Source organism: Manis javanica, chromosome 2, assembly GCF_040802235.1.
Source record: "Manis javanica isolate MJ-LG chromosome 2, MJ_LKY, whole genome shotgun sequence".
Taxonomy (NCBI): domain Eukaryota; kingdom Metazoa; phylum Chordata; class Mammalia; order Pholidota; family Manidae; genus Manis; species Manis javanica.
In genome coordinates this window covers 54256922-54282787 of record NC_133157.1, presented here as the reverse complement: position 1 = coordinate 54282787, position 25866 = coordinate 54256922, and the positions used below count along the sequence as shown (strand labels likewise).

At 36.8% G+C, this 25866-nt stretch overlaps 1 protein-coding gene across 2 annotated transcripts in view; it reads left to right on the top strand.

The window, feature by feature from the left end:
- Nucleotides 1-4850, top strand: part of LURAP1L (leucine rich adaptor protein 1 like) — a 51370-nt gene extending 46520 nt beyond the window's left edge. For both annotated transcript variants that reach the window (XM_037018637.2, XM_017678555.3), the window contains one exon: nt 4126-4850. In XM_037018637.2, coding sequence (XP_036874532.2) covers nt 4126-4500 — 375 coding nt within the window. In that variant the 3' untranslated portion in view covers nt 4501-4850. The remainder of the gene's footprint in view (nt 1-4125) is intronic.
- The last annotated feature ends 21016 nt before the right edge of the window (nt 4851-25866 follow it).

Genomic DNA, 25866 nt, shown 5'->3' with positions numbered 1-25866 from the left:
ACTTGTTAAAACTCAGTTTTAGCAACTGAGTACTTAGTAATTTGACCACATTCTCTCTTTCTTGGATTCCATTGTGCCAATTCATAAACCTTTGTTTTTTTTCAAGTATTAATATGATAGTCTTGAAGAAGACATAGATCTGGAAATGTTTATTATTATGAATATTTGCTCTTTCATGATCCTTCATTACAAGTTCTACCATACGCCCAGTTACCCACCTGTCCAAAAATGACTTGAAATTTCAGCATTCATTCAGTCTAAAGTAGGGAGACCTGTTACACTACAATGCTGAAGCATGAAAGACTTGTGAAGTATGAAGGTGAGCCACCCCGGGATGACTGTGAGCCTGGGGTGGGAGAGAGTGAAGAGCAAAAGCAGAAAGGACACCCATCTCTCTGGATCAATCAGTGCAAACTTTTTTTTTTTCCGTTGGTAAATGTCCTATTTGTTTCCTTTGTTTAAATCATTTCGCCATGTGTTTACATAACACCCGTACTGTGCTAGTACCAGTTATTACCTTGGAACAAACAGAATGATGTTTGGAATGTGATTCACACCTTAAAATCCACTTCCTGTCAGATAATATTTTGTAATCTGGACATTTAAACTAGGAATAACCTTGCACCAATCATGCCGTGTTTGAATCCCATAAATGAATAGAAATGTTACTGCAAGCTGGGAGTGCTTCAATATTGAAATGCTCTTTCCAGAACTCTCCTCTTTCCTCCCGTCAAGCCACCTAACACTGACCCACAGCAAAACCCAAGAGAGGGCTGTTCCTGACAGATGGTCTCATCTGAAGCAATCATTCAGCCCTTGAATAAATACTAATCAAGTACCTACTACGTGCCAAGCACTCTTCTGGGCCTTAGACACAGAGTGCTGAGTGAAAGAAGCAGAACAAGCCCCCTGCCCTCTGTGGTGCTTATCATGTTTGTGGTGGTAACAGATAACAAATAGTATTTTAGCTAGTCATAAATACTGGGGAGGGGAGAAGAAACAGAATGTAGTATAAAACTAGGCAGGGGGATTGGATACCGTGATTGATCAGGAAGGGGTACTCCAAGGAGGGGACACTTAGACTTAAAGGTGAGACCCCAACTCTCAATATCCTCAAAGATCTCATGCGAAGGAACGGTGGTTTCCTGCCAGCTAGCGAGTCTACTCTTTTCCTAATTGATGGCCAGACTTCCTAAGGACCGACATGCATAACAGTGAGGAAAGGCAGGGCAGCTACTGGGGACAGAAGGGACAGTGTGATTTAGCTCTGCCGCGGACTGCTCAGACTCCCAAGGTCCGTCAGCAGGAGGGTAACTGCACCTTCCTTCTAGGGAAGGCAGGTGAAGCAGCCTGGAGCTCCAGGGAATAATGGACAGGCAGCCGTGTGAACTGGCTGACCCGGCGCTCCCACACTCCGTAGCTGTTTACTCTCTCTCCAGGAGGACACAGAGTTAAACATAGTTAAATCTGTAATCATTGTCAGCCAGATCAACACGTTCTAACTGACTTGCTTCCGTCATTTTTTTCCCAGCACTGGTTCAGTGACCTATGAATGTTTATCTTCAGAAGAAAAAGACTTTTTTTTAATTTAAATAAGTTGTTTTATGGTCAAAGGAAGCTTTTGTTACTTCATAATCTATTTATTCCCTTCTTATTTGCATCGCTCAATAAAATGGAAAAAAATTGTATCTGATGTAGCCATTCTATAAATGAAACAAATCTTGTTGAAAAAAAAAGTTAACCTAAGTATGTTTCAGTCCCAGAGTCATACATTTGTTGGGAATGTGTATTATTACTGTCTTAAGAGCTGAACTTTCATAGACCCTAAAATTGTGACTATTTCTAAAAACTCAATCAAGACAGATCTTAAGATAATGGAAGGAATGTTAAGACATGGCTTCAGGGACTTAAAAATCAGTTGAAGATATGGCTACAAGACACAATAATAGGTAGCAATATTAAGACAATAGAAAATCCAGCTATCCTGTGAGACACAAACTAAAAGGATGATAGAGGTTAAGTGGGCCAGTAGAAGAAGGCAGGGATCAGCAAGTAGCTTGATATAAGAACTAGGACTTCAAGAATGGGGAGGACGTGGAGAGAAAAAGAGTAAAATACTTCAAGCAAAAGCAGTAACAGGAAACACACCCAGAGCTGGGCAAGAGCAGGAGCATTTCATGGGACGGGGTGGAGACGTGAACAAGAACAGCTGTGCTTCATGTGAGGAGCTGCAGGCGAACGGTCGCATTTTGCCTGCACCATGCCTACAATGGGCACAGCAAGTTTCATCATCCACAGATGCCTAACTGAAGGATTTTATTTTGGCTCAAACTGATTACTTAGGCTCCTCTGAGGATCTAGACAAGTGGTCGGTGATTTATCAATGCTGTATTACTTGTATAACTTGGAAAGTATCTTGATGACTCATCTGGTGGTGTGGGTGAATATGAAAATAAACACTTCCAGAAAGCCTCGCTCCTCAACACATCACTGCAAGGCCACTACAACAATGCCACAGATAGAAAAGCACTGTTAAGTTCATATCCTTCTGTTCATGAACACCTAAGAGATAAATGATTTTCACTGTTACCTTCTAGACATTTTATTTTCCATGCGTTTCTCGGAGAAAATAATGAAGTCACCCAAAAGTCACTTAGTGTAATATCCTAGCAAAATTAAAAATTTTTAAATTTACTATCCTACATCTTTGAAGTCATTGGTAGAAATTCCATCTCTCCTAATACTTATTCATCATGTTCAATAAATCCAAAATTCATCTTCAGTATAGATTAACTCCTAACCAGGAAATACTTTAAAAATATGGATGCATACATTTGAAGACAGTAGGCTCCTTTCTCCCTTATGGCTTGAGTCATTCATGACCAAGTACCTAATTCTAGACACCCATAAGTCTGAATGAGCCCTGTATCTTTGAGAGAGAATTAACAAGGCCCAGCCTCTTGGATTAAGGATCCCAACTGAAAAAACAGGAATCCATTTCAAACCATAATGAATGTGACCTGGATCTCTAATGGCCAAATGCATCCTTGTTTCCCAGTTCCAGCATTCTGAAGGGGCCATAGCTCTTCAATTCCAGCAAGAACAGGGATTCCTTGTAATAGTTCTTGCAGCTGCCCTCTCCTCATCTTGCCCAGAACCACCACACCTTGACGTTAGCAATGTTCCTGTTACAATGTAGGGCAAACAAAGAAATTCTGCTTTGCGGCTGTGAAGACAGAGTTCCCTGAAGTAACTTATAACTATGGGAAGGACTATACACCTAGAAGGCACTCAGAGGAGCTCTAGAACCTCCTTAGAGTCTTATACCCCAATTTTGATTGGGATTACCCCTCACATTTCTGAAGCAAATAATCAGATTTACAGAAAATATCTCTCCAGATCACCTTGTGAAGTCCATCAGTCTAGTGTGTCTGCACCCTTTGGACTCATGGAATACTAAAGTAATTTGGTTCCTCTTAAAAATAAAAGCATTATTTATTACTCTATATATATAAAGTCATATAAAGTCATAAAGAGTACAGACCTTTTCTGTATTCTTACCTCCTTTCTGTAGATCTCAGTTTCTTTATCTGTCTAATGGGGATAAAAATAATAATACCTGTGGTATAAGGTTACTACTATAATGAATGTTGAAGTTTTATAATGAACCCTGGCACATTACCTCTCAAAAACAAAGGAGTTGCTACAATGATGATGAGTCCTTAGTTTCTACACATTCCTCTTTCCCCACCTCTCAGTATCCAGACAATTTACTTATTCCCAAGTAAACATGGATGAGCTACTAATCTGGCCCAAAAATAAGTTTCTTTGCAGAGAACCTGGCATTCAGTATGTTTTTCCATGCATCATAGTTAGGGTCAGGGATGCAGTGGGAATTTCATTGTCTCTTTTGGAGTCTGATGCATCTGGCAGGAATTAAGTTGATTAACCAAACCCCTACCATTGGTCAGCAATTTTCAGACAAATCTGGAGATCAAGTGAATTTATATTTTATTATGTGAATTTAAAATTATGGACTGCAGAAGGCAGAATCCAAATAAACTTTGGATAATTCAAGAATGTAAAATAACTGGCATGTCTTTCCTCTCTCCCTCTTCTCCACAGGTTAACCTCCGAGCCACAGATGTCAGGCTCATGCGCCAGTTGCTCGTTATCAACGAGAACATTGAGTCCATCAAGTGGATGATTGAAGAGAAAGCCACCATTACCAGCCGAGGCAGCAGTCTCAGTGGCAGCCTATGCAGTTTACTGGAGAGTCAGAGCACCTCCTTGCGTGGCAGCTACAACAGCCTACATGATGGCAGTGATGGACTGGATGGCATCTCCGTGGGGAGCTTTCTGGACACTTTGGCAGATGATGTCCCAGGCCATCAGACCCCATCAGACTTGGACCAGTTCAGTGACAGCTCTATAATAGAAGACTCACAGGCACTGCGCAAGCATCCCAAATTGGATTCTGAATACTACTGCTTTGGCTAACAACCCTGTTTCTACATGGGACTGGTGTGCAATTCACTAGTATTTATCCTTCTCTGCTGCTATATTTTTTGGTGTGATTTTTTTTATATGACCTTTTAAAAGAAGCTTCTTTTGAAACTGCTTGATGGTATTTCTGTTGCCCCTAATATTTCTCTTCTGGACTGACTTATCTTTCTCTCTTACATCTCTGTTTTTATTTATTACAATAATTTTCTTCCCTCTTTTACGGTGGCACAAATATTGTAGGGGGACAAAATAAGCAATAATTTTGATTTTGTTTTCAGAGCAAGGGGTCAGGGATTACAAGAAAAACTTTGCTAAATTTTACAATAAAGTCTGATAACACTTAATGTCGTTTGTACTCTAAAATGATTCAAAATTTCATTTTCCAGAAGTTATTAAGGTTTATTAGTCTTTTATATTAGGTTGAACCAAATGCTTGGGACAACATAGGCCATAACTTCCTAGTGTACAGTCAACAATACTGTTAGTCACATACTTTTACCTAACAATCATTTAGAAACCCCAACTATAGGCAATCTGTCTGTTCAACTTGCGTTCATACTGTAGATTAGCATTTTGTCATCAGTGATTCTACCCAAACTGTAGACTTAGTTGTGTGATAACACATAAAATTCTCCCAAATTTCAAAGAATAACTGGGATTAGGTATGAAGGTAACTAGAGGTTAAAGTGTCCTAAATTGTATTTTGAGATTTTGTTAACATTTATTTGTATGTATCTTGCAATTCTGATAGGATAAACACTTGAATGTATACATATGGATGGATAGATGACAGATAAATCCATATATAGAGAGATATAGAGGTAAACAGAATCACTATTCATTTATTAAGTCTAATTAATATCCTTTCATCCTGGGATGGATAGTCTTAGTTTTCTGAAATGACATCTGAAAATATAACTCACGTAGTGAACAAACATTTACTTTTGATGTAACATTACTAATCTTCCACATTTATTTTACGTTGATTCCAGTGAGTGAATCTATTGAGATTTTCAATTGTTCTTTATAATGATAAATGTTTCTGCATTGAACATTTTATAGTATGTATCAAAAAGTCTTCCTATTTATAATTGACTAATGTCCATACTCTAGAAATGGTTCCCCCCCAAATTCCTTTGTTAATATACACTTATTACACACTTGTTAAAACTATTTTTTGTTTCTAGGATGTATATTACTTTACTCAATTTCCAATTAAAACCTACAGGGGCTATGTTTTACACTAGTCCTTTTTCATGAATTGCTACACATAAATCCTCATTGCAAAAATCTTACAATGTGGCATTGTCTCCCTTCTATGTTTGAGGAAACTAAGGTGCATACAAGGAAGATAACTGGGTCAAGTGTCAAAGCTGGGATTTTGAATATGGGTCTTATTCATAACAACATTCAATAGCCCCTTTGGTATTATTAAAGTTAAGTAATTAAGTGTGGATGAGAAAGAAAATGTAAGCCTGTGGAGCAGTGGAGGAATAGTGAGGCGAGGGGTAGTGACCAAACATTTCCCTTCCAATCAGTGGGACCTTCATTTTTAATACTGAGAGCTTTCCAGGCCCTTTCCTAACATCACATGCCGAGAGTCAGTTTTACATCTATACGTAAATTAGTGAGTTGGCCACATGCCAACTGATCCTACTACATTTCCCCTTTCTGCTTACTTTTACTTTCAATTTAGTAAAGGCTGGTTGGTTGGCTATTTTGTTTGGTTTTAATCTGGAATTAATCCAAGCAATTTTTAGCACAGATTGTTTACCAGAATTAAAATTCAAGAGCACATATTATGACCTAGCAGAGAAAACATTCTTAGAAGCAAACTGATGGATATCAAACAAAAGGTAATGAAATATGTAACCATATGTCTCCAGCATTGTAAGGAGAACACCCCAACACTAGGGAAAGGACAGACAGCAGAAGTTGAAAAGGCATCAAGGGTAAATTCTAACTCCTTCAAGACCCAACATTTACTAGAACAAGTCCGGCATGTGAATTTCTGTCTTCAGATCACAGTTTCAGAATGTAAATTCAATCTGGCAATTAATTTCACACTCTCTTTCCCACTCAGCTCCCCCTGCTATTTGTCTATCTCCGGCTCACTATAAATCTCCCATCTGGAGATGGAAATGAAAAAAAGCAGAAGAATATAATACAGGGCAGTGTGGGATACTTTTCATTTATATGTTGTATTTTAAGCAACCTGTAATGAACACTGGCAGAATTCTTGAGGAGAATTCTTTTGGCACTTTGAGTTTCAATATTTTATGCACTTTACAGTTGTTCCTTCTTTTTTGCAAAGGATATCACATACAGAGTCCATGACTTAGATATATGGAGCCACATAAAAGCCAGAAATGTTCTGATAGTTGATTTTACTAAGAGAAGGGGAATATTCAGTTAAAAAAACTAATTACTAACATATTCATTGGGTTCAAGAGAACAAACGCATTTTTAACTAGAGAATCCCCATAACTAATCTCTGACCTGGAACATTTGATATTTGATCTCTGTCAGCTCCATGAGGAAATGGGTAAAAGTTAAAGCAAAAGTGCCTTTCCAACTATTCCACCAGCACTAAGTTATATTCTCTTAGGGTAATGTAATGTTCCTCATTTAAATTAATCTCTCCATTTTATGGAGTCTTACAAGGGAGGCAGATAATTGGAGGTAAGGAACTTAGACAATTTAAAGACAGGATATTTTGGGGGTTTTGCAAATAAAGAAACTCTAGATGACCAACTTAGAAATATTAACTAAACTTCAAAGAGACTCCAATATTTATACCACCAGTGAATGCTAAACTGCATAGCATAAAATTTTAAGTATTTGTCAATGTTTAGAAATGCAATAAAGATTTTTCACTGTTGGGTAGATTATAAATGCACTTGGGACTCCATGAATAACTTCAGTCAGGCATTTGTATCCCCAACTCCATCAAAACGCAGTCTACCTCCATGACGCCAGAACAAATGGTCGTTTCGGAGTCCTCCTCTTGCTCTCATCTCAGCAGCAGTTGACACATTTGATCACTCCTTTCTCAAAAAGCCACCTTCATTCTGCCCTCAAGACATTACTCTTGGACCCCCTCACTCCCCAGTACCTGCTTGTTAGCTCAGTCCGTTGTTGGTTTCTCTTCGTAACCCTGACTTCCAAACACAAGTGTGCTCCTTTATTCAATTCTGGCACCACTTCTCTTCGCAAATGGCTCCCCTAGGGATTTCATCCAATTTCACAACTTTAAGTGCTATCTACTAGCTAAGATCTCCTGAACTCCTGTCTTCCATGTATCTATCCCCATAGCATCTCTACTCGATGTCTAATAAGCATCTCGATCTAAACATACCCAAAACTGAGAGGTTCTTGTTCTTATTCTATAATATTCCCCAATTTAGCAAATGGTGCCTCCATTCATCAGATGTTCAGTCCAAATCCTTGAAGTCATTCTTAATTACTTTTTTTTTTCACAGGCACATCCAATCTGTCATGAAAATCATGTGAGTTCTGCCTGAGGAATATATCCAGAATGAGCTATAAATTCTCCTACCAACATTGCCAATGTAATCCAAGCGGTCACCACTCTTCCTGGGGACTACTACAACAGCCCTGTCCTGTTCCCTTGCTTTCACCCTTCCCTTCCCTTAGTTAGTATCCAACAGAGCAACCAGAGTAATCTTTTAAGATGCAAGTCAGATTTTTGCCAGTCTCTGTTCCAATCCTGTAATGTACTTCCATCTTCTTCCAAGTATAATCCAAACTTTACTTAGAATACAAAGTTTTATGCAATCTGTCACCTTCCTACATGTCTGACCTCATACCATTCTCCCTACTCTCACTGTGAGTTTAATTTGCACCCTTACTACTCCTTGAAAATTTTTAAATATAAGCAATGAATGTTCATACCTCAGAATCCTTGCACTTACATTTCCTCTTTCTAAAACATTCTTCTCCCACATATTCAAAAGTCTTCATACCCCAGTTCTTTTTGGTATTCAATCAAATGGCACCTTGTCTGAGAGGACTTCTTACATAGCTCACCTGGCACATTCTTTCCTTAACCCTGGGTTTGTTTGTTTGTTTTAAATCATCACTTAATAACATACTTTTTCTGTGTACTCTGCTTCACCACACTAAAATGTAAAGCTTATGAGAAAAAAAGAACTGTGTTTTGCTCACTCACATATTTCCCCACACCTAGAAGAGTGTCAGTCACATAAGATACCAAATAGATATATTTTTAAATAAAAGCAAATATTAAACATGCACTAGGTGCCAAGCTATGACTGTCCTCTAAAGCAAAAAAGAGGGAGTTATTATCCCTGCTCTCAAGGAAATCATTTTTATATGTTTCTCCAGTAGGAAAAATAATGCCTCACCCCCAAAAGATGATAATGTTCCAACACTTGGAGCCTATGAACATTTTACAATGGTAAAAGAGACTTTTTAATGTGATTAAATTACATATTTGAGATGGGAAAACCCTTGATTATCCAGGTGAGCCCTATGTAATTATAAGGGTCCTTATAAGAAATAGGCAGAAGTGTCAGAGAGAGAGATGAGTACATTAAACTGTTGGCCGTGAGAGTAGAAGAGCCATAAATCAAGAAAAGCAAGAAGCTTCCAGATTCTAAAAAAGGCAAAAGAACACATATACTCTACAGCCCTACTGATACCTTAATTTTAGCTGAGTAAAACCCATTTTGGACTTTTGATGTCCAAAAATTTAAGATAATAAATTAGTGCTGTTTTAAACTACTAAGTATGTAGTAATTTGCTGAAGGAACAACAAAAACTAATACAGACACTGGTAACGGAAAGGGGAATGCTGCTGTAACAAATACCTAAAAATGCGGAAAGAGGTTTGGAATTAAGAGTAGATAGTAGGTGAATTTTGAGGACCATGATAGAAAAAGCCTAGATTTCTTTGCACAGACTGTTACTACAAATATGGATTTTAATGACTCTGCTATTAAAGACTCAGAAGGAAGTGAGAAGCAGAGTAAAGAAAACCTATTTTATTTGAGGGAATACTTCAGTCATTACAAGCTGACTATTTGTAGAAAGGATAGTAAAATTGCAGGTGTTATGAGCTTGCAAGGAAATGAGAGACATTATTGGAAACTAGAAGAGAATTCTTTTTATAAAGTAGCATCGAATTCAGAACTGGCTATGTCCTACAATTATATGGAAAATAAAACTTCTGATAAACTTGGATATTTTCTGAGAAGATATACAAGCAAAGTATTGAAGATGTAGCTTGATTTTATCTTTTTTTAGTGTCTCTTTGTCCCCTTCACCTATTTCAGCATCCCCATCCCAAACCCTCTCCCATGGTAAACATCAGTCACTTCTCAGTGCCTTTGAGTCTACTGCTGTTTGTTTCTTCTATTTTGCTTTATTTTAATATTCCACAAGTAAGTGAAATCCTATGGTATTTGTCTATCTCTGCCTGGCTTATTTCATGTAGCATATTAACCTCTAGGTCCATCCATGTTGTCACAAATAGCAGGATTTATTATCTTCTTATGGCTGAATAATATCCCAGTGCATATACGTACCACTCCTTGTTCATCCATTCATTATTTATGGACATATGGTTTGCTCCCATTATCTTGGCTATTTTAAATGAAGTGTCAGTAAACATGGGAGTGAATATATTTTTTTGAATCTGAGACTTTTGTTTTCTTGGGTAAATTACCAGAAGTGGAATTACTGGGTTATATGGTATTTCTACTTTTAGTTTTTTGAGGACCATCCATACAGCTTCTCATAGTGACTGCACCAATTTACATTCCCACCTAAAGATTAGGAGAGTTACCTGTTCTGAACATCCTCCCCTATACTTGTTATTTCTTGTCTTTTGGATAGTAACCATTCTGGCTGGTGTGAGGTGATATCTCTTTGTGGTTTTGATTTGCATTTCCCTGATGATTAGTGACATGGAACATCTGTTCATGTGCCACTTGCCATCTGTATATCTTCTTTGTAAAAATGTCTATTCAGGTCATCTGCCCATATTTTTAATTAGGTTGTTTGTTTTTTTGGTGTTAAATATCATGAGTTCTTTATGTATTTTGAATATTAGTCCCTTACCAGGTCACTTGTGAATATATTCTCCATACAGTAAGTTGCATTTTTGTTTTGTTGGTTTCCTTGACTGAACAGAAGACTTTAGTTTAATATAGTCCCACTTGTTCGTTTTTTATTTGGTTTCCCTTTCCCAGAGAGACTTGTCAAGAAAAAATTATTCATGCTTATATTCTAGATATTTTTGCCTGTTTTTTTCTAAGAGTTTTATGGTCTTGTGTCTTATATTTAGGTGTTTAATCTATTTGAAGTTTACTTTTGTGCATGGTGTTAGTAATCCAAGTTTCATTCTCTATATAGTAGCTGTCTAGTGTACCCTACATCATTTACGAAGGGACTGTCTTTTTCACCATTGTATAATCTTGCCTGCTTTGTCATATATTAATTAAGCATATATGCATGGGTTTATTTCTGAGCTCCCAATTCTGTTCCTTTGATGTATGTGTCTGTTCTTGTTGTAGTTACTGTAGCTTCATAGTATAGCTTGAAGTCAGAGCACATGATACCAACTTTGTTCTCTCTCAAAACTGCTTTGGCTATTAGTTGTCTTTTGTGATTCCATATAAATTTAAGGATTATTTGTTATAATTCATCAAAAAATGCCATTGGTATTTGGAAGAAGTTGCACTGAATCTGTAAATTGCTTTGGGAGGGATGACTGTTTTACAATATTAATTAATTCTTCCTATCCATGAACATGGGATAGATATCCATTTATTTGTATCTTTTTTAATTTCTCTGAGTGACTTAAAGTTTTCAGAGTACAGGTCTTTCACTTCCTTGGTTAGGTTTATTCCTTGGTATTTTATTATTTTTGATGCAATTGTAAATGGAATTGTTTTCCTGATTTCTCTTTCTGCAGGTTCATTGTTATTATATAGGAATGCAACAGATTTCTGTATACTGATTTTGTATCCTGAAACTTAGCTGAATTTATTTATTAGTTCTAATGTTTTTTTGGTGGAGTCATTAGGGTTTCCTATATATAGTATCATGTCATCTGCAAACAGTGACAGTTCTACTTCCTCTTGACTAATATGGATGCCTTTTCTTTCTTTTTCTTGTCTGATTGCTGTGTCTAGGACTTCCAGTACTATACTGAATAAAAGTGGTGAGAGTGGGCATCTTTATTTTGTTCCTGATCCTAGAGGAAAATTGTCAGCTTTGTGCCACTGGGTATAATGTTAGCTGTGGGTTTGTCAGACATGCTTCTTATTATGTTGAGGATATGCCTTCTGTACCCATTTTGTTGTGAGTTTTTATCATGAATGGATGTTTAATTTTGTTAAATGCTTTTTAGGAATCTACTGAGATGATATGATTTTTATCCCTCCTTTTGTTAATGTAGTGTATCACACTGACTTACAAATATTATACTGTCCTGGAATAAATTTTTATATATTGTATGTCCCTGGAATAAATACCACTTGGTCATAATGAATGATCTTCTTGATGAATTTTCAAATTTGGTATGTTAATATTTTTTTGAGGAATTTGCATCTATATTCATCAAAGATTCTGGTCTATACTTTTCTTTTTTGTAATGTCTTCGGTTGTAGTATTAGAGTGATGCTGGCCTCATAGAATGTGTTTACAAGTATTCCTTTCTCTTCTATTTTTTGGAATCCTTTAAAAAGGATGAGTATTAGCTCTTTAAATGTTTGGTAGAATTCACTATGAAGCCATCTGCTCTCAGTAGTTTGTGGGGAATTTGGGGGTTACCAATTCAATTTCCATGGTAATTAGTCTGTTCGGACTTCCTGCTTCTTCCTGGGTCAGTCCTGGAAGATAGTACACTTCTAAGAATTTGTCTATTTCGTCTAGGTTGTCCAATTTAGAAGCATATAATTTTTCATAAAACTAAGAATTCTTTGAACTTTTCTTGTATCAATTATATCTTCTCCTTTTACGATTTCAATTTTGTTTGCTTCTTTTTTTTTTCCTCAGTAAGTCTGGCTAGTAGTTTATCTATTTTGCTTATCTTCTCAATTAACAGCTCTTGGTTTCATTGTTTTTTTTTTCCCTGTTGTTTTATTATTTTCTATTGTATTTATTTCTACTCTGATATTTTTTATGTCCCTCTTTCTACTAACTTTGGACTTTGTTCTTTTTTTTTTCTAGTTCTTCTAGTTGGGAGATTAGATTGTTTATTTGAGATTGTTTCTATTTACTTCCCACTTAGAACTACTTTTGCTGCATCCCACATATTTTCAGCCATTATGTTTGTTTCCATTTTTCTCCATGTATCGTCTGATTTCCTTTTTGATTTGTTCATTGATCTATTAATTATTTAGAAGTTTAGCCTCCTCCATGTATTTTGTGGTATTTTTTTCTTCAAGTAATTGATTTCTAGTTTTAAACTGCTGTGATCTGAAAAGATGCTTGATAAACCTTGTTTTTTTTAATATTTATTGAGCTCTTTTATGTCTTAAATCTGATCCATTCCAGAGAACATTCCATGTGCACTTGAGAAAACTGTGTATTCTGCTCCTTCTTGGCGTAATGTTCTGTGTAGGTTAACCACCGATATAAGTTGAGTGTTTATACACCCTAGTATTATCGTGTTGCTGTCAATTTCTCCCTTTAGGTCTATTAGTATTTATGTATTTAGGTGCTCCTATACTGGGTGCACAGACATTTATAATTGTGATAACCTGTTGTTAGACTGATCCCTTTATCATTATGTTATGTCCTTCTTTGTCTCTTCTTTCCTTCTTAGAAGTCTATTTTATCTGATAGATAAACAGTAACAACATTACTCCTGTTTTTTCTCCCTCTTATTTGCATGAAATACCTTTTTCCACCCATTCATTTTCATTCTATGTATGTCATTAGGTTTGAAATGAGTCTCTATTAGGCAGCATATGGATGAGTTTTGCTTCTATAAAGAGGTAAAGAAGGGAAAGCATTTAATCAAAAAACATGACTTAATAAAATAGGAAATTATTTGCTATATAAATTGTAGAAGATGGTAACATTAGGATATTCGCTACTGAAAAATAATTTTCTGAAGAGGAAAGTGAAAAGTGTGCCTGGACAACATTTTTCTAAGGCTTCAGAAGGGTCAAAAGGTCAGAGTATTCAGTCACAGAGAGATCTCTTTGAAAAGATTAGGCATGTGACTCTCATGTCATTAGGCATGAGGATCCCCTCAATTATGCTTAGTAGAAGCTAAAAACAGAGATGAGATTATCTAATAAAGGCTGTGGATGGGGTTCTTTCCTAACGGAGTGAATTCCTGCGACATACATGGGAGACTCATAAGGTTCTTAGTAATGCTATACTAGCTTCAGAAATACTGCCAGCTTGGACTGAAATGGATAGAGAGGTCCAAATGAAAAAAAAAGGCTGTGGACCCTCAAAATTCCACAGGTAGAAGACAGGCTGATCAAACTATACAGCTGCATACCTACTAATCCTGAAGAAAAAGGGAGAATGATGCCAAGCATGGAGACTCAACCTCAGAGGAAAGAGTCATGAGCCCAGAGGGTAGAGCCAAAAACCACAGAGAATTATTCCCAGGCCTTGAAACCCAGTGTTGATGTCTCAATTGCATTTTGAAATTGCTTAGGAATGATGACCCATTTTTCCCTTCCCTTTTCTCCCTTTTTGAATTGAAATATCTATGACGGTTGTCCTATGCCTGTTTTACCACTGTATTTTGGGAGCATATTATTTCTTGAGTTTCATAGGTTTACATGGAGAGGAACTGTGCTTTTGGATGGACTATACCTAGAGCCTCCCCATAACTGATTTAGATTTAGATAAAGAAATGTGGGACTTTTGATGTGATAAGATTTAAATGGACTTTTGGACTTAAAGTAAATACTGTATTATACTGAGACATTCAGAATATTGGAATGGGGTGAACTGTCATTTGTATATGAGATAGAGGTGCACTGTGGAGGACCACACAGCCAGCTATGGTATGCAGTGCAACGATTCCCTAAAGATGTCTACCTCCTAATCTTCAAACCTATAAATGTTACTATATTAATAAAATATCTCTACCTCAGTCTTTCTCTGCTTTAGTTCTGTGCTTTTTTACTAACAAGGACAAAAGTAGATACCTGGAAAAGAAAGAGTTCTGTGCTAAATTGAGAGAGAGACCATATTAGGATTTGGCCAGCTGCCCACAATTTTCACAAATCATGTTTTAAAGTAAGTCATGTGGGACCAAACTTCAAATCCTTCTGACTTCATACATGAACATGATGAATACTATACGACTTGTCACCTAATAGCTAAAGTGACACTACTAGCAACAACTCTGGGATGAAGTCCCGAAAATACTATCTACCTGAAAAGCACACAGTATGCTTAGGATGATGAGTTGGGCTATATCACGTGGACCAATCAGTTGTGTGCTATGTAATCTCCTCCCTAGAACAATGGTTAAGAGATAAACCATCTTTTAAAACTAGGTATTTTAACTTCCACAGACAATAATTATCATTTGCTTACATCTTCAGTGATTCTTATGGTTCAGAGTAATCCTTCATCTTGAAGTGTTTCCCAAATGGCCATTTGTTTTAAGAACTATTAAGCTTCAAGTATATCCTGTATTGCCAAAATGGATATTATAAAAGTACTTATAGTTTTATTAGTTTCAATAAAATGCTTTTGTAACAAGTAAGGGACTGACTTCTCTACTCCCTATTTTAAATCCCACCTGAATCACAGCCAAAATATCAAAAATTTTCTAAACTATTTTGTCATTTATGTGGAAAGGTCATGATTCTTACCCACAAGGAGCTTACAATCCAAGGAGGAATGAAGAAAGACAATTACAATATAGTATGATAGTTGCTGAATAAAAAGCATAGTCTAATGTAGAAAAAGGCATTATTACAAGAGAATTAATGCAAAATCAGTAAAATATATCCTTGGGAAATATCAAAACCATATCTTAGGGAGGTTGACTTTATTATTTCATTAATGAGGGATACAGTATGTGGGTAAAATTTCAGTATTTCCAGAAACTCTCACCTGGCTTTAGGGCATCTCCATATCAATAGGTGTTTCCAAGGGGTGAAGAGAAGTAGACCATCTCCATATCAGTAGATAATTACAAGGGCCATCTAGGGAGCTGGGAGGTTGGGTGGGGTTTTTACTTTGCTCTGTCAGCTGGGTGGAGAGAGAAGTGGGACAACTGCCTGTAAGCAATAAACAGGTTTCTTAAACTTTATTTCTCTCCTTGACTTATTTCAATTTCAAAGTTATTTTGCCCGGGGATTTTCCCGAGATTTACAAGGGTATTTAAATTATATCTGCATAAATCTTACTGCTATTAAACTGTGTATTACTTCTGGACCATTTCCAGAAGGAACCATTTAAGGTAATGCTAATAAGTTCGCAATTTAGAGTTTGTCAACATATTCCTTGCTCATGTAATACTTACTTGTTACCTGTGCTAAGGTGATAAATTTTTTTTTGGTAATATTAATGTACAATTACATGAGCAACATTATGGTTACTAGGCTCCCATTATCAAGTCCCAAAAACATACCCCATTACAGTCACTGTCCATCAGCGTAGTAAGATGCTATAGAATCATTACTTGTCTTCTCTGTGTTACACTGCCTTCCCGTGCCCCCACCCCACACCATGTGTGCTGATCATAATGCCCCTTTCTCCCCATTATCCCTCCCTTCCCAAGCATCCTCCCTGTCCCTCTCACTTTGGTAACTATTAGTACATTCTTGGGTTCTATGAGTCTATTGCTATTTTGTTCCTTCAGTTTATACTTTCTTCTTATACCCCACAGATGAGTGAAATCATTTGATACTTGTCTTTCTCCATCTGGCTTATTTCACTGAGCATAATACCCTCTAACTCCATCCATGTTGTTACAAATGGTAGGATTTGTTTTCTTCTTATGGTTGAATAATATTCCATTCTGTATATGTACCACCTCTTCTTTATCCATTCATCTACTGATAGACACTTAGGTTGCTTCCATTTCTTGGCTATTGTAAATAGTGCTGCAATAAACATAGGGGTGCATATGTCTTATTCAAACTGGGCTCCTGCATTCTTAGGGTAAATTCCTAAGAGTGGAATTCCTGGGTCAAATGGTATTTCTATTTTTAGTTTTATGAGGAACCTTCATACTACTTTCCACAGTGGTTGAACTAATTTACATTCCCACCAGCAGTGTAGGAGCATTCCCCTTTCTCCACATTCTCATCAACACTTGTTGTTGTTTGTCTTTTGGATGTTGGCCATCCTTACTGGTGTGAGGTGATATCTCATTGTGGTTTTAATTTGCATTTCTCTGATGATTAGTGATGTGGACCATCTTTTCATGTGCCTGTTGGTCATCTGAATTTCTTCTTTGGAGAAGTGTCTGTTCAGATCCTGTGCCCATTTTTTAATTGGATTATTTACTTTCTGTTTGTTGAGGTGTGTGAGTTCTTTACATATTTTGGATGTCAACCCTTTATCAGATATGTCATTTATGAATATATTCTCCCATACTGTAGGATACCTTGTTGTTCTATTGATGGTGTCCTTTGCTGTACAGAAGCTTTTCACCTTGTTATGGTCCCACTTGTTCATTTTTGCTTTTGTTTCCCTTGCCCATGGAAATATATTCATGAAGAAGTTGCTCATGTTTATGTCCATGAGATTTTTGCCTATGTTTTCTTCTAAGAGTTTTATGGCTTTATGACTTACATTCAGGTCTTTGATCCACTTTGAGTTTACTCTTCTGTGTGGGGTTAGACAATGATCCAGATTCATTCTCTTACATGCAGGTGTCCAGTTTTCCTAACACCAGCTATGGAAGAGACTGTCATTTCCCCATTGTATATCCATGTCTCCTTTATCATATATTAATTGACCATATATGTTTGGGTTAATATCTGGACTCTCTATTCTGTTCCACTGGTCTATGGGTCTGTTCTTGTGCCAGTACCAAATTATCTTGATTACTGTGGCTTTGTAGTAGAGCTTGAAGTTGGGAAGCAAGATACCCCCTGCTTTATTCTTCCTACTCAGGATTGCTTTGGCTATTCGGGGTCTTTAGTGGTTCCATATGAATTTCAGAATTATTTGTTCCAGTTCATTGAAGAATGCTGTTGCTACTTTGATAGTGATTGCATTGAATCTGTAGATTGCTTTTGGCCATTTTGACTATATTAATTCTTCCTAGCCAGCAGCATGGGATGAGTTTCTTTTGTAAGTGTCCTCTTTAATTTCTCTTAAGAGCGTCTTGTAGTTTTCAGGGTATAGGTCTTTCACTTCCTTGGTTAGGTTTATACCTTTTGATGCAATTGTGAATGGAATTGTTTTCCTGTTTTCTCTTTCTGCTAGTAGTGATTGCATTGAATCTGTAGATTGCTTTTGGCCATTTTGACTATATTAATTCTTCCTAGCCAGCAGCATGGGATGAGTTTCTTTTGTAAGTGTCCTCTTTAATTTCTCTTAAGAGCGTCTTGTAGTTTTCAGGGTATAGGTCTTTCACTTCCTTGGTTAGGTTTATACCTTTTGATGCAATTGTGAATGGAATTGTTTTCCTGTTTTCTCTTTCTGCTAGTAGTGATTGCATTGAATCTGTAGATTGCTTTTGGCCATTTTGACTATATTAATTCTTCCTAGCCAGCAGCATGGGATGAGTTTCTTTTGTAAGTGTCCTCTTTAATTTCTCTTAAGAGCGTCTTGTAGTTTTCAGGGTATAGGTCTTTCACTTCCTTGGTTAGGTTTATACCTTTTGATGCAATTGTGAATGGAATTGTTTTCCTGTTTTCTCTTTCTGCTAGTAGTGATTGCATTGAATCTGTAGATTGCTTTTGGCCATTTTGACTATATTAATTCTTCCTAGCCAGCAGCATGGGATGAGTTTCTTTTGTAAGTGTCCTCTTTAATTTCTCTTAAGAGCGTCTTGTAGTTTTCAGGGTATAGGTCTTTCACTTCCTTGGTTAGGTTTATACCTTTTGATGCAATTGTGAATGGAATTGTTTTCCTGTTTTCTCTTTCTGCTAGTTCATCATTAGTGCATAGGAATGCAACAGATTTCTGTGTATTAATTTTGTATCTGGCAACTTTGCTGAATTCAGATACTAGACTTAGTAGTTTTGAAGTGAATTATTTAAGATTTTTTATGTACAATATCATGTCATCTGCAAATGGTGACAGTTTAACTTCTTCTTTACCAATCTGGATGCCTTTTATTTCTTTGTGTTGTATGTTTGCTGCAGCTAGGACCTCCAGTACTATGTTAAATAAAAGTAGGGAGAGTGGGCATCCCTGCCTTGTTCCCAATCTTAGGTGAAAAACTTACAGCTTCTTGCTATTAAATATGATGTTGGCTGTGGGTTTGTCATATATGGCCTTTATTATGTTGAGATACTTGCCCTCTGTACCCATTTTGGTGAGAGTTTTTATCATGAATGGATATTGAATTTTGTTGAATGCTTTTTCAACATCTATAGAGATGATCATGTGGTTTTTGTCCTTTTTGTTGATGTGGTAGATGTTGTTGATGGATTTTGAAATGTACATCCTTGCATCACTGAGATGAATCCTACTTGATCATGGTGTAGGATCCTCTTGATGTATTTTTGAATTCGGTTTGCTAATATTTTGTTGAGTATTTTTGCATCTATGTTCATCAGGGATATCGGTTGGTAATTTTCTTTTTTTTGTGGTGTCCTCCTGGTTGGGTATTAGAGTGATGCTGGCTTCATAGAATGAGTTTGGAAGTATTCCCTCCTCTTCTATTTTTTGGAAAACTTTAAGGAGAATGTGTATTATGTATTCTCTAAATGTCTGATAAAACTCAGCAGTGAACCCATCTGACCCAGGACTTTTGTTCTTGGGTAGTTTTCTGATTACCACTTCAATTTCATTGCTGATCTGTTTAGATTTTCTGTTTCTTCCTTGGTCAGTCTTGAAAAGTTGTATTTTTCTAGAAAGTTGTCCATTTCTTCTAGGTTATCCAGCTTGTTAGCATATAGATTTTCATAGTATTCTCTAATAATTCTTTGTATTTCTGTGGTGTTCATCATGATTTTTCCTTTTTCATTTCTGATTTTGTTTATGTGTGTAGATTCCCTTTTTCTCTTAATAAGTCTGGATAGGGGTTTATCTATTTTGTTTATTTTCTCAGAGAAACAGCTCTTGGTTTCATTGATTTTTATATTGTTTTATTCTTCTCAATTTTATTTATTTCTTCTCTGATCTTTATTATGTTCCTCCTACTGCTGACTTTGGGCCTCATTTGCTCTTCTTTTTCCGGTTTCAATAATTGTGATTTTAGACTATTCATTTGAAATTGTTCTTCCTTCTTTAAATAGGCCTGGATTGCTATATAGTTTCCTCTTAGAACTGCCTTCGTGGCATCCCACAGAACTTGGGGCATTGTCATTTGTCTCCATATATTGCTTGATCTCTGTTTTAATTTGGTCACTGATCCATTGATTATTTAGGAGCATGTTGTTAAACCTCCATGTTTTTGTGAGCCTTTGAATTTTCTTTGTACAATTTATTTCTAGTTTTATACCTTTGTTACCTGACAAGTTGGTTGGTAGAATTTCAATCTTTTTGAATTTACTGAGGCTCTTTTTGTGGCCTAGTATGTGATCTATTCAGGAGAATGTTCCATGTGCACTTGAGAGAATGTGTATCCAGATGCTTTTGGGTGTAGTATTCTGTAGATGTCTGTTAGGTCCATCTGTTGTATTGTGTTGTTCAGTGCTTCTGTGTCCTTACTTATTTTCTGTCTGATTGATCTGTCCTTGGAGTGAATGGTGTGTTGAAGTCTCCTAAAATGAATGCATTGCATTCTATTTCCTCCTTTAATTCTGTTAATATTTGTTTCACATATTTCAGTGTTCCTGTGTTGGGTGCATAGATATTTATAATGGCTATATCCTCTTGTTGGACTGACCCCTTTATCATTATGTAATGTCCATCTTTATCTCTTGTTACTTTCTTTGTTTTGAAGTCTATTTTGTCTGATACAAGTCTAATACAAGTACTGCAACACCTGCTTTTTTCTCCCTATTGTTTGCATGAAATATCTTTTTCCATCCCTTCACTTTTAGTCTGTGTATGTCTTTGGCTTTGAGGTGAGTCTCTTGTAAGCAGCATATAGATGGGTCTTGCTTTTTATCCAATCTATTACTCTGTGTCTTTTGATTAATGCATTCAGTCCATTTACATTTAGGTTGATTATCGATAGATATGTACTTATTGCCATTGCAAGCTTTGGATTCGTGGTTATCAAAGGTTCAAGTGTAGCTTCTCTACTATCTAACTGTTGAGATTTAACTTACTTATTACATTATTATAGACGCAGTCTCATGATTCTTTATTTCTCTACCTTCTTGTTCTTCCTACTCCACTCCTCCACTCTTTATATGTTAGGTGTTTTATTCTATACTCTTTTGTATTCCCCTTGACTGCTTGTGTGGATAGCTGATTTTATTTTTTTGCCTTTAGTTAGTATTTGGTTGATCTGCCTTCTTTGCTGTGACTTTTTTCTCTGATGACATCTGTTTAGCCTTAGGAGTACTTCAATCTAGAGCAGTCCCTTTAAAATGCCCTGGAGTGGTGGTTTGTGGGAGCCAAATTTCTTCTACTTTTGCTTATGAGGAAATTGTTTAATCCCTCCTTCAAATTTAAATGATAATCTTGCATGATACAGTATTTTGGGTCAAGGCCCTTCTGTTTCATTGCATTAAATGTATCCTGCCATTCTCTCCTGGCCTGTAAGGTTTCTATTGAGAAGTCTGATGATAGTCTGATGGGTTTTCCTTTGTAGGTGATCCTTTTTCTCTCTCTGGTTGCCTTTAATACCCTGTCCTTGTCTTTGATCTTTGCCATTTTAATTGTTATATGTCTTGGTGTTGTACTCCTTCGGTCCTTTGTATTGGGAGATCTGTGGGCAGGCTTCATGGTCTGAGAGACTCCTTCCCTAGCTTGGGGAAGTTTTCAGCAATTATTTCTTCAAAGACACTTTCTATCCCTTTTTCTCTTTCTTCTTTTGGTACCCCTATTATGTGAATATTGTTACATTTGGATTAGTCATATAGTTCTCTTAATATTCTGTCATTCCTAGAGATCCTTTTATCTCTCTCTGCCTCAGTTTCTCTGCATTCCTGTTCTCTGATTTCTATTCCATTAACAGTCTCTTGCATCTCATCCAGTCTGCCCTTAAGTCCTTCTATAGATGTTTCATTTCTGTTATCTCTGTCCAGACTTCATTCCTTACATCTTGCATATTTCTCTGCAGCTCCATCAGCATGATTTTAACTTTTATTTTGAATTCTTTTTCAGGAAGATTGGCTATACCTCTCTCACCAAGCCCTCTCTCTGGGGTTGAGTGATTTTTGACTGAACCAGGTTTCTCTGCCTTTTCATGGCAATAGAAGTGATCGCCAGCAAGTGGCACGTGTGTCAGCTGGAAGAACAAAGTCCCTTCCTGCTTGCTGGTTACCTCACCCTTCTCCACTGCCTGTGCTGGTTACCCACACACAGGGGGAAGTCTCTGAGTTAATCCCTGAGCTGTCATGGGCAGGGTGGCCCTCAGGCTGGCCTAGCACACTGCGCGAGGACACAGGCACATGGTGTATGTTCTCCTGTGAAAATGGCACCCCTTTGTGCCTTCCAGACTTTGCTGCAGTTTCCTCTGCCTGTGCCGGGTGGCTGCGCACAGGAGCAGCCTCTGGGTCTGGCCCAGTTAGCTGTGCACTGGGAGAAGACTCTGTGTGTTTGCTGTGGGTGGGGCTACTCCCCTGCTGGTCCACAGCAATGGGTGATCAGCTGGTTTGCTTGCAGTGCCAGCAGTGGGGAATGAACGGCAGGCTGCTTATTGCCGTGAGGGGCTTCGGAGCTGCATTTCCACCCAGGGAGTTAGGGCGCCTCACATTTCTTAAGATTCCCAGCCTACTGTGCTGAGTGTGCTGGGACGATTTTGTCCACCTGTTATATCCTGTCCCTTTATGACTTTTAAAGTGCCGCTTTTCTTTTGTCGCAGAGAAGCTGGCTATGGGGACCCGCTCGTAGATTTTACTTTTCCGTTCCTCTAATATCCAGTACACCATGCAGTGTGTGTCTGTGCTCCCAGTGCAGATCATCAGGGCTGGTTATTTAGCCGTCCTGAGCCTCCACTCTCTCCCCACTCTGACTCTTTTCCTCCTGCTGGTGAGCTGGGGTCAGGTGAGTGCTCAGCCCTGCCAGATGATGGCTTTTTATCTTACCCCTTCATGGGATGCCGAGTTCTCACAGATGTAGATGTAGTCTTACTGTTTTACTGTATCTTCTGGTCTCTCTTTTAGGAATAGTTGTATTTGCTTTATTTTCAAAATATATATGGTTTTCGGAGGAGATTCTAGCCGCCCTACTCATGCCGCCATCTTCTAAGGTGATGATTTTATTGAACACAATTAGTATACATACAAACAGGATGAAAATACCTATTTCCCTGATTAATAACAGATCCTGAATACTAGAAACCATATCACATGGAACACTAGTGGTGTCACTCCCACTGATCTGCTGTGGAAGTCTACTGACCTCAGGAACAGTAGCAAATCTGTATTATCTAGGATCCATTCTAGTTGAGGGTCCTAAATAAATCCATTCTAGCTGAGGATCTTAAATAAATCTAAATAAATTATTCAAGTTCATTCAAATAGTAATAGGACTAAGATGATAACTTAAGCTTTACAAACTCTAAAACTTCTTTCAGCATGCAGATCATAGCAAAAAATATATTTAATTCAAAATGTCTTTTCTTGGCCAAGATGTACCAAAAGATTTGTCTGTATATACTTTTATATTTTTATAGCTAACATACATGTGCTATGGTCCAATATCAGGATTTCCTTTTAAGACTAGAAGACTTAAGTCCAGTTTTGCATACTGAAGAAGGAATTTTCAAGGTACATGTGGAAATAAGGTAGGCATATGATGGAAAGAGAGAGAGGTAGAATTGGATTTGCACAGAGTTTGAATTCCTTGCACAGAAGGATATAGTCTCTATTTGGATTTTATTGACTGGTACATCAATCTTATACTATTTTTATGTAATCACAGTTATCATTGTTTAAATATTTAGTAGAGCATTCCCATTAATCACTACACAACACTCTTTCAAATATTCTCACCTGTCATTATGGATTATTGTGTGTAGCATGTTTAACCTAAGGCATGGTCAAGCCAAACCAGAGCCAATTCTGGGATCATATCTCATCTACCTGTATTTATGAGTGCTAGTTAAATTCCACACACTGCCCTAAGTTGGCATTCTTTCAGGTTGTTAACATGGCGCATGGGGCCTGTGTGTCTAATGTGGGAGGAAGTGTCACAGCCTGCATTATTTCATTCTTTACTAATGATGGATCATGTACCAATAGAGAAATGCTGCATTCTTAATATTTTTAGATTATTCTCAGAGTAATTTACTACAATTACTTTTACATCTGCCAAATCCACCTATAAATCAAATACAATTCTAGTTATCAACCCTGCATTTTTCCCCTTCATGAAACAGAATGTATGTGATAAGTCAGAAGATCTCTTACTCCTTTATTACTGATGCATTCCAGCTTCTTGTCACTTTGCTTTCTCTTCCATGCAAATCTTTGTGTTTTTTATTGAAGATTCTTTGAAAATTATTAGTGATGACTCTCTCAAACAATCTTAAAAATATGTCCATCACAAAATAAAGAAATGAGGTAGTGATATTCTGCTGGACCCTCAAAGATCTGATTTTTCTTTAATTCAGAGATAATATAGTATGACCTCTTGAAGGGCTACTAAAGGACACAGAATAATCCATCATTTTGCAAATGAGATAAATGAGGCATTCTTGGGCAATTGTGCTATGTGCTAGTGTGGCCAAACTGTCTTTCTAAATTATGTTTCAGAGAAATGGTATGATCCACACTTGCCACAAAGAATGAATGGCTCAAGGGTTTTGATGCAAAACAAACAAAAATAATGAATTCCATTTGAAGTATAAACAATGCAATATGCAAATGAAAAAGACATTTAAGGAGTGAAATGACATAGTCATTTACCTACAATACCCTACAAGGGATGGAATAAAGTATAAAGACAGTGGTTCCAAAGCATCTCTGTTCTGCCAGTGACTAGATGCATGAAACTGAAATAAGTATCTTAACTTGGTATCTCAGTTTTCTCATTTGTAAAATGGGCATAATAAATGAGCATAATGAGATCTTCCTCATAGACTTCTTGGTAAATTAGTATTTGGCAAGTGCTGGAAATACTACCTAGACATGGAAATGTTTAATAAATAATGTTATTATTACAGTAAATAGTTAAGAAATCTGTTTCATATCTAAGAAGAAAGAAATAAGGACTGGCCCATCATAGTGCATATTATTTTGTTACATACTATTGAATAACCAATCCAATAATCATTTCCAACCAACATCTCTAAGGTCCAACTCCTCTTTAGAGGTTACAGAAGTTAATTAGTTACATTTGTAGCACCCTTACAGCTAGTCATGGCTATGGGACAATTTTGTCTAACCAGCTGTAAGCAGAAATCTGACAGGGATTTCTGGAAAACCTTTTGCAGACTTTGAGCTGTTTATATAAACCATTCCTGAACTCTAGAATATTTTGAGCTTCTCACATCCTTATTTCCTATGGCAGTTGTAAAACTCTTGCAAGAAAAGGCATTGTAAGTGGAATGTGCATTTTAGGACTATTAACACACAGTGCCAGCAATGACTTAAACAAACCAAACACAGTTGTTTTTCATCTGTCCTTTAGGTCATGATAATATAGCTAATAAATTTGGGGATTTTTTTTTAAACAAGTTTTTTCCTTTATAGTACATGTTATAAAGTAATAGTGAAGTCTTTAGAATGACCAGAGGATGCTAAACTCAGACTCTGTTTTCTCAAATTTAGTTTCAGGAAACTAACTAAAGTGTACAGAGAATTCTTTAGACATAAAGACTTTCCAACACAGTGTGAATTTGGTATCTCAAATTTCAACTACATTTTAAAAAATAGAAAAGAAATATTTGTATAGTATGTCACTTTCTTCTTTTAGTCCCTTACAGATAAAATCCAGATAAATGATAACTTACTTTAGTAAATTTATTATAAAACAAAGCCAAAATAAATACAAGTTAGAGCTAAAAATGTAGCTGTATCTGACCTACTTTTCCTACTAGATTGTTAAATCAATCAGTGAGAATATACTAGGTGACAAAATGATGACTGGTGTTACCATTTATAGTCACATCTACAATGTATCACAGACATCATTTGA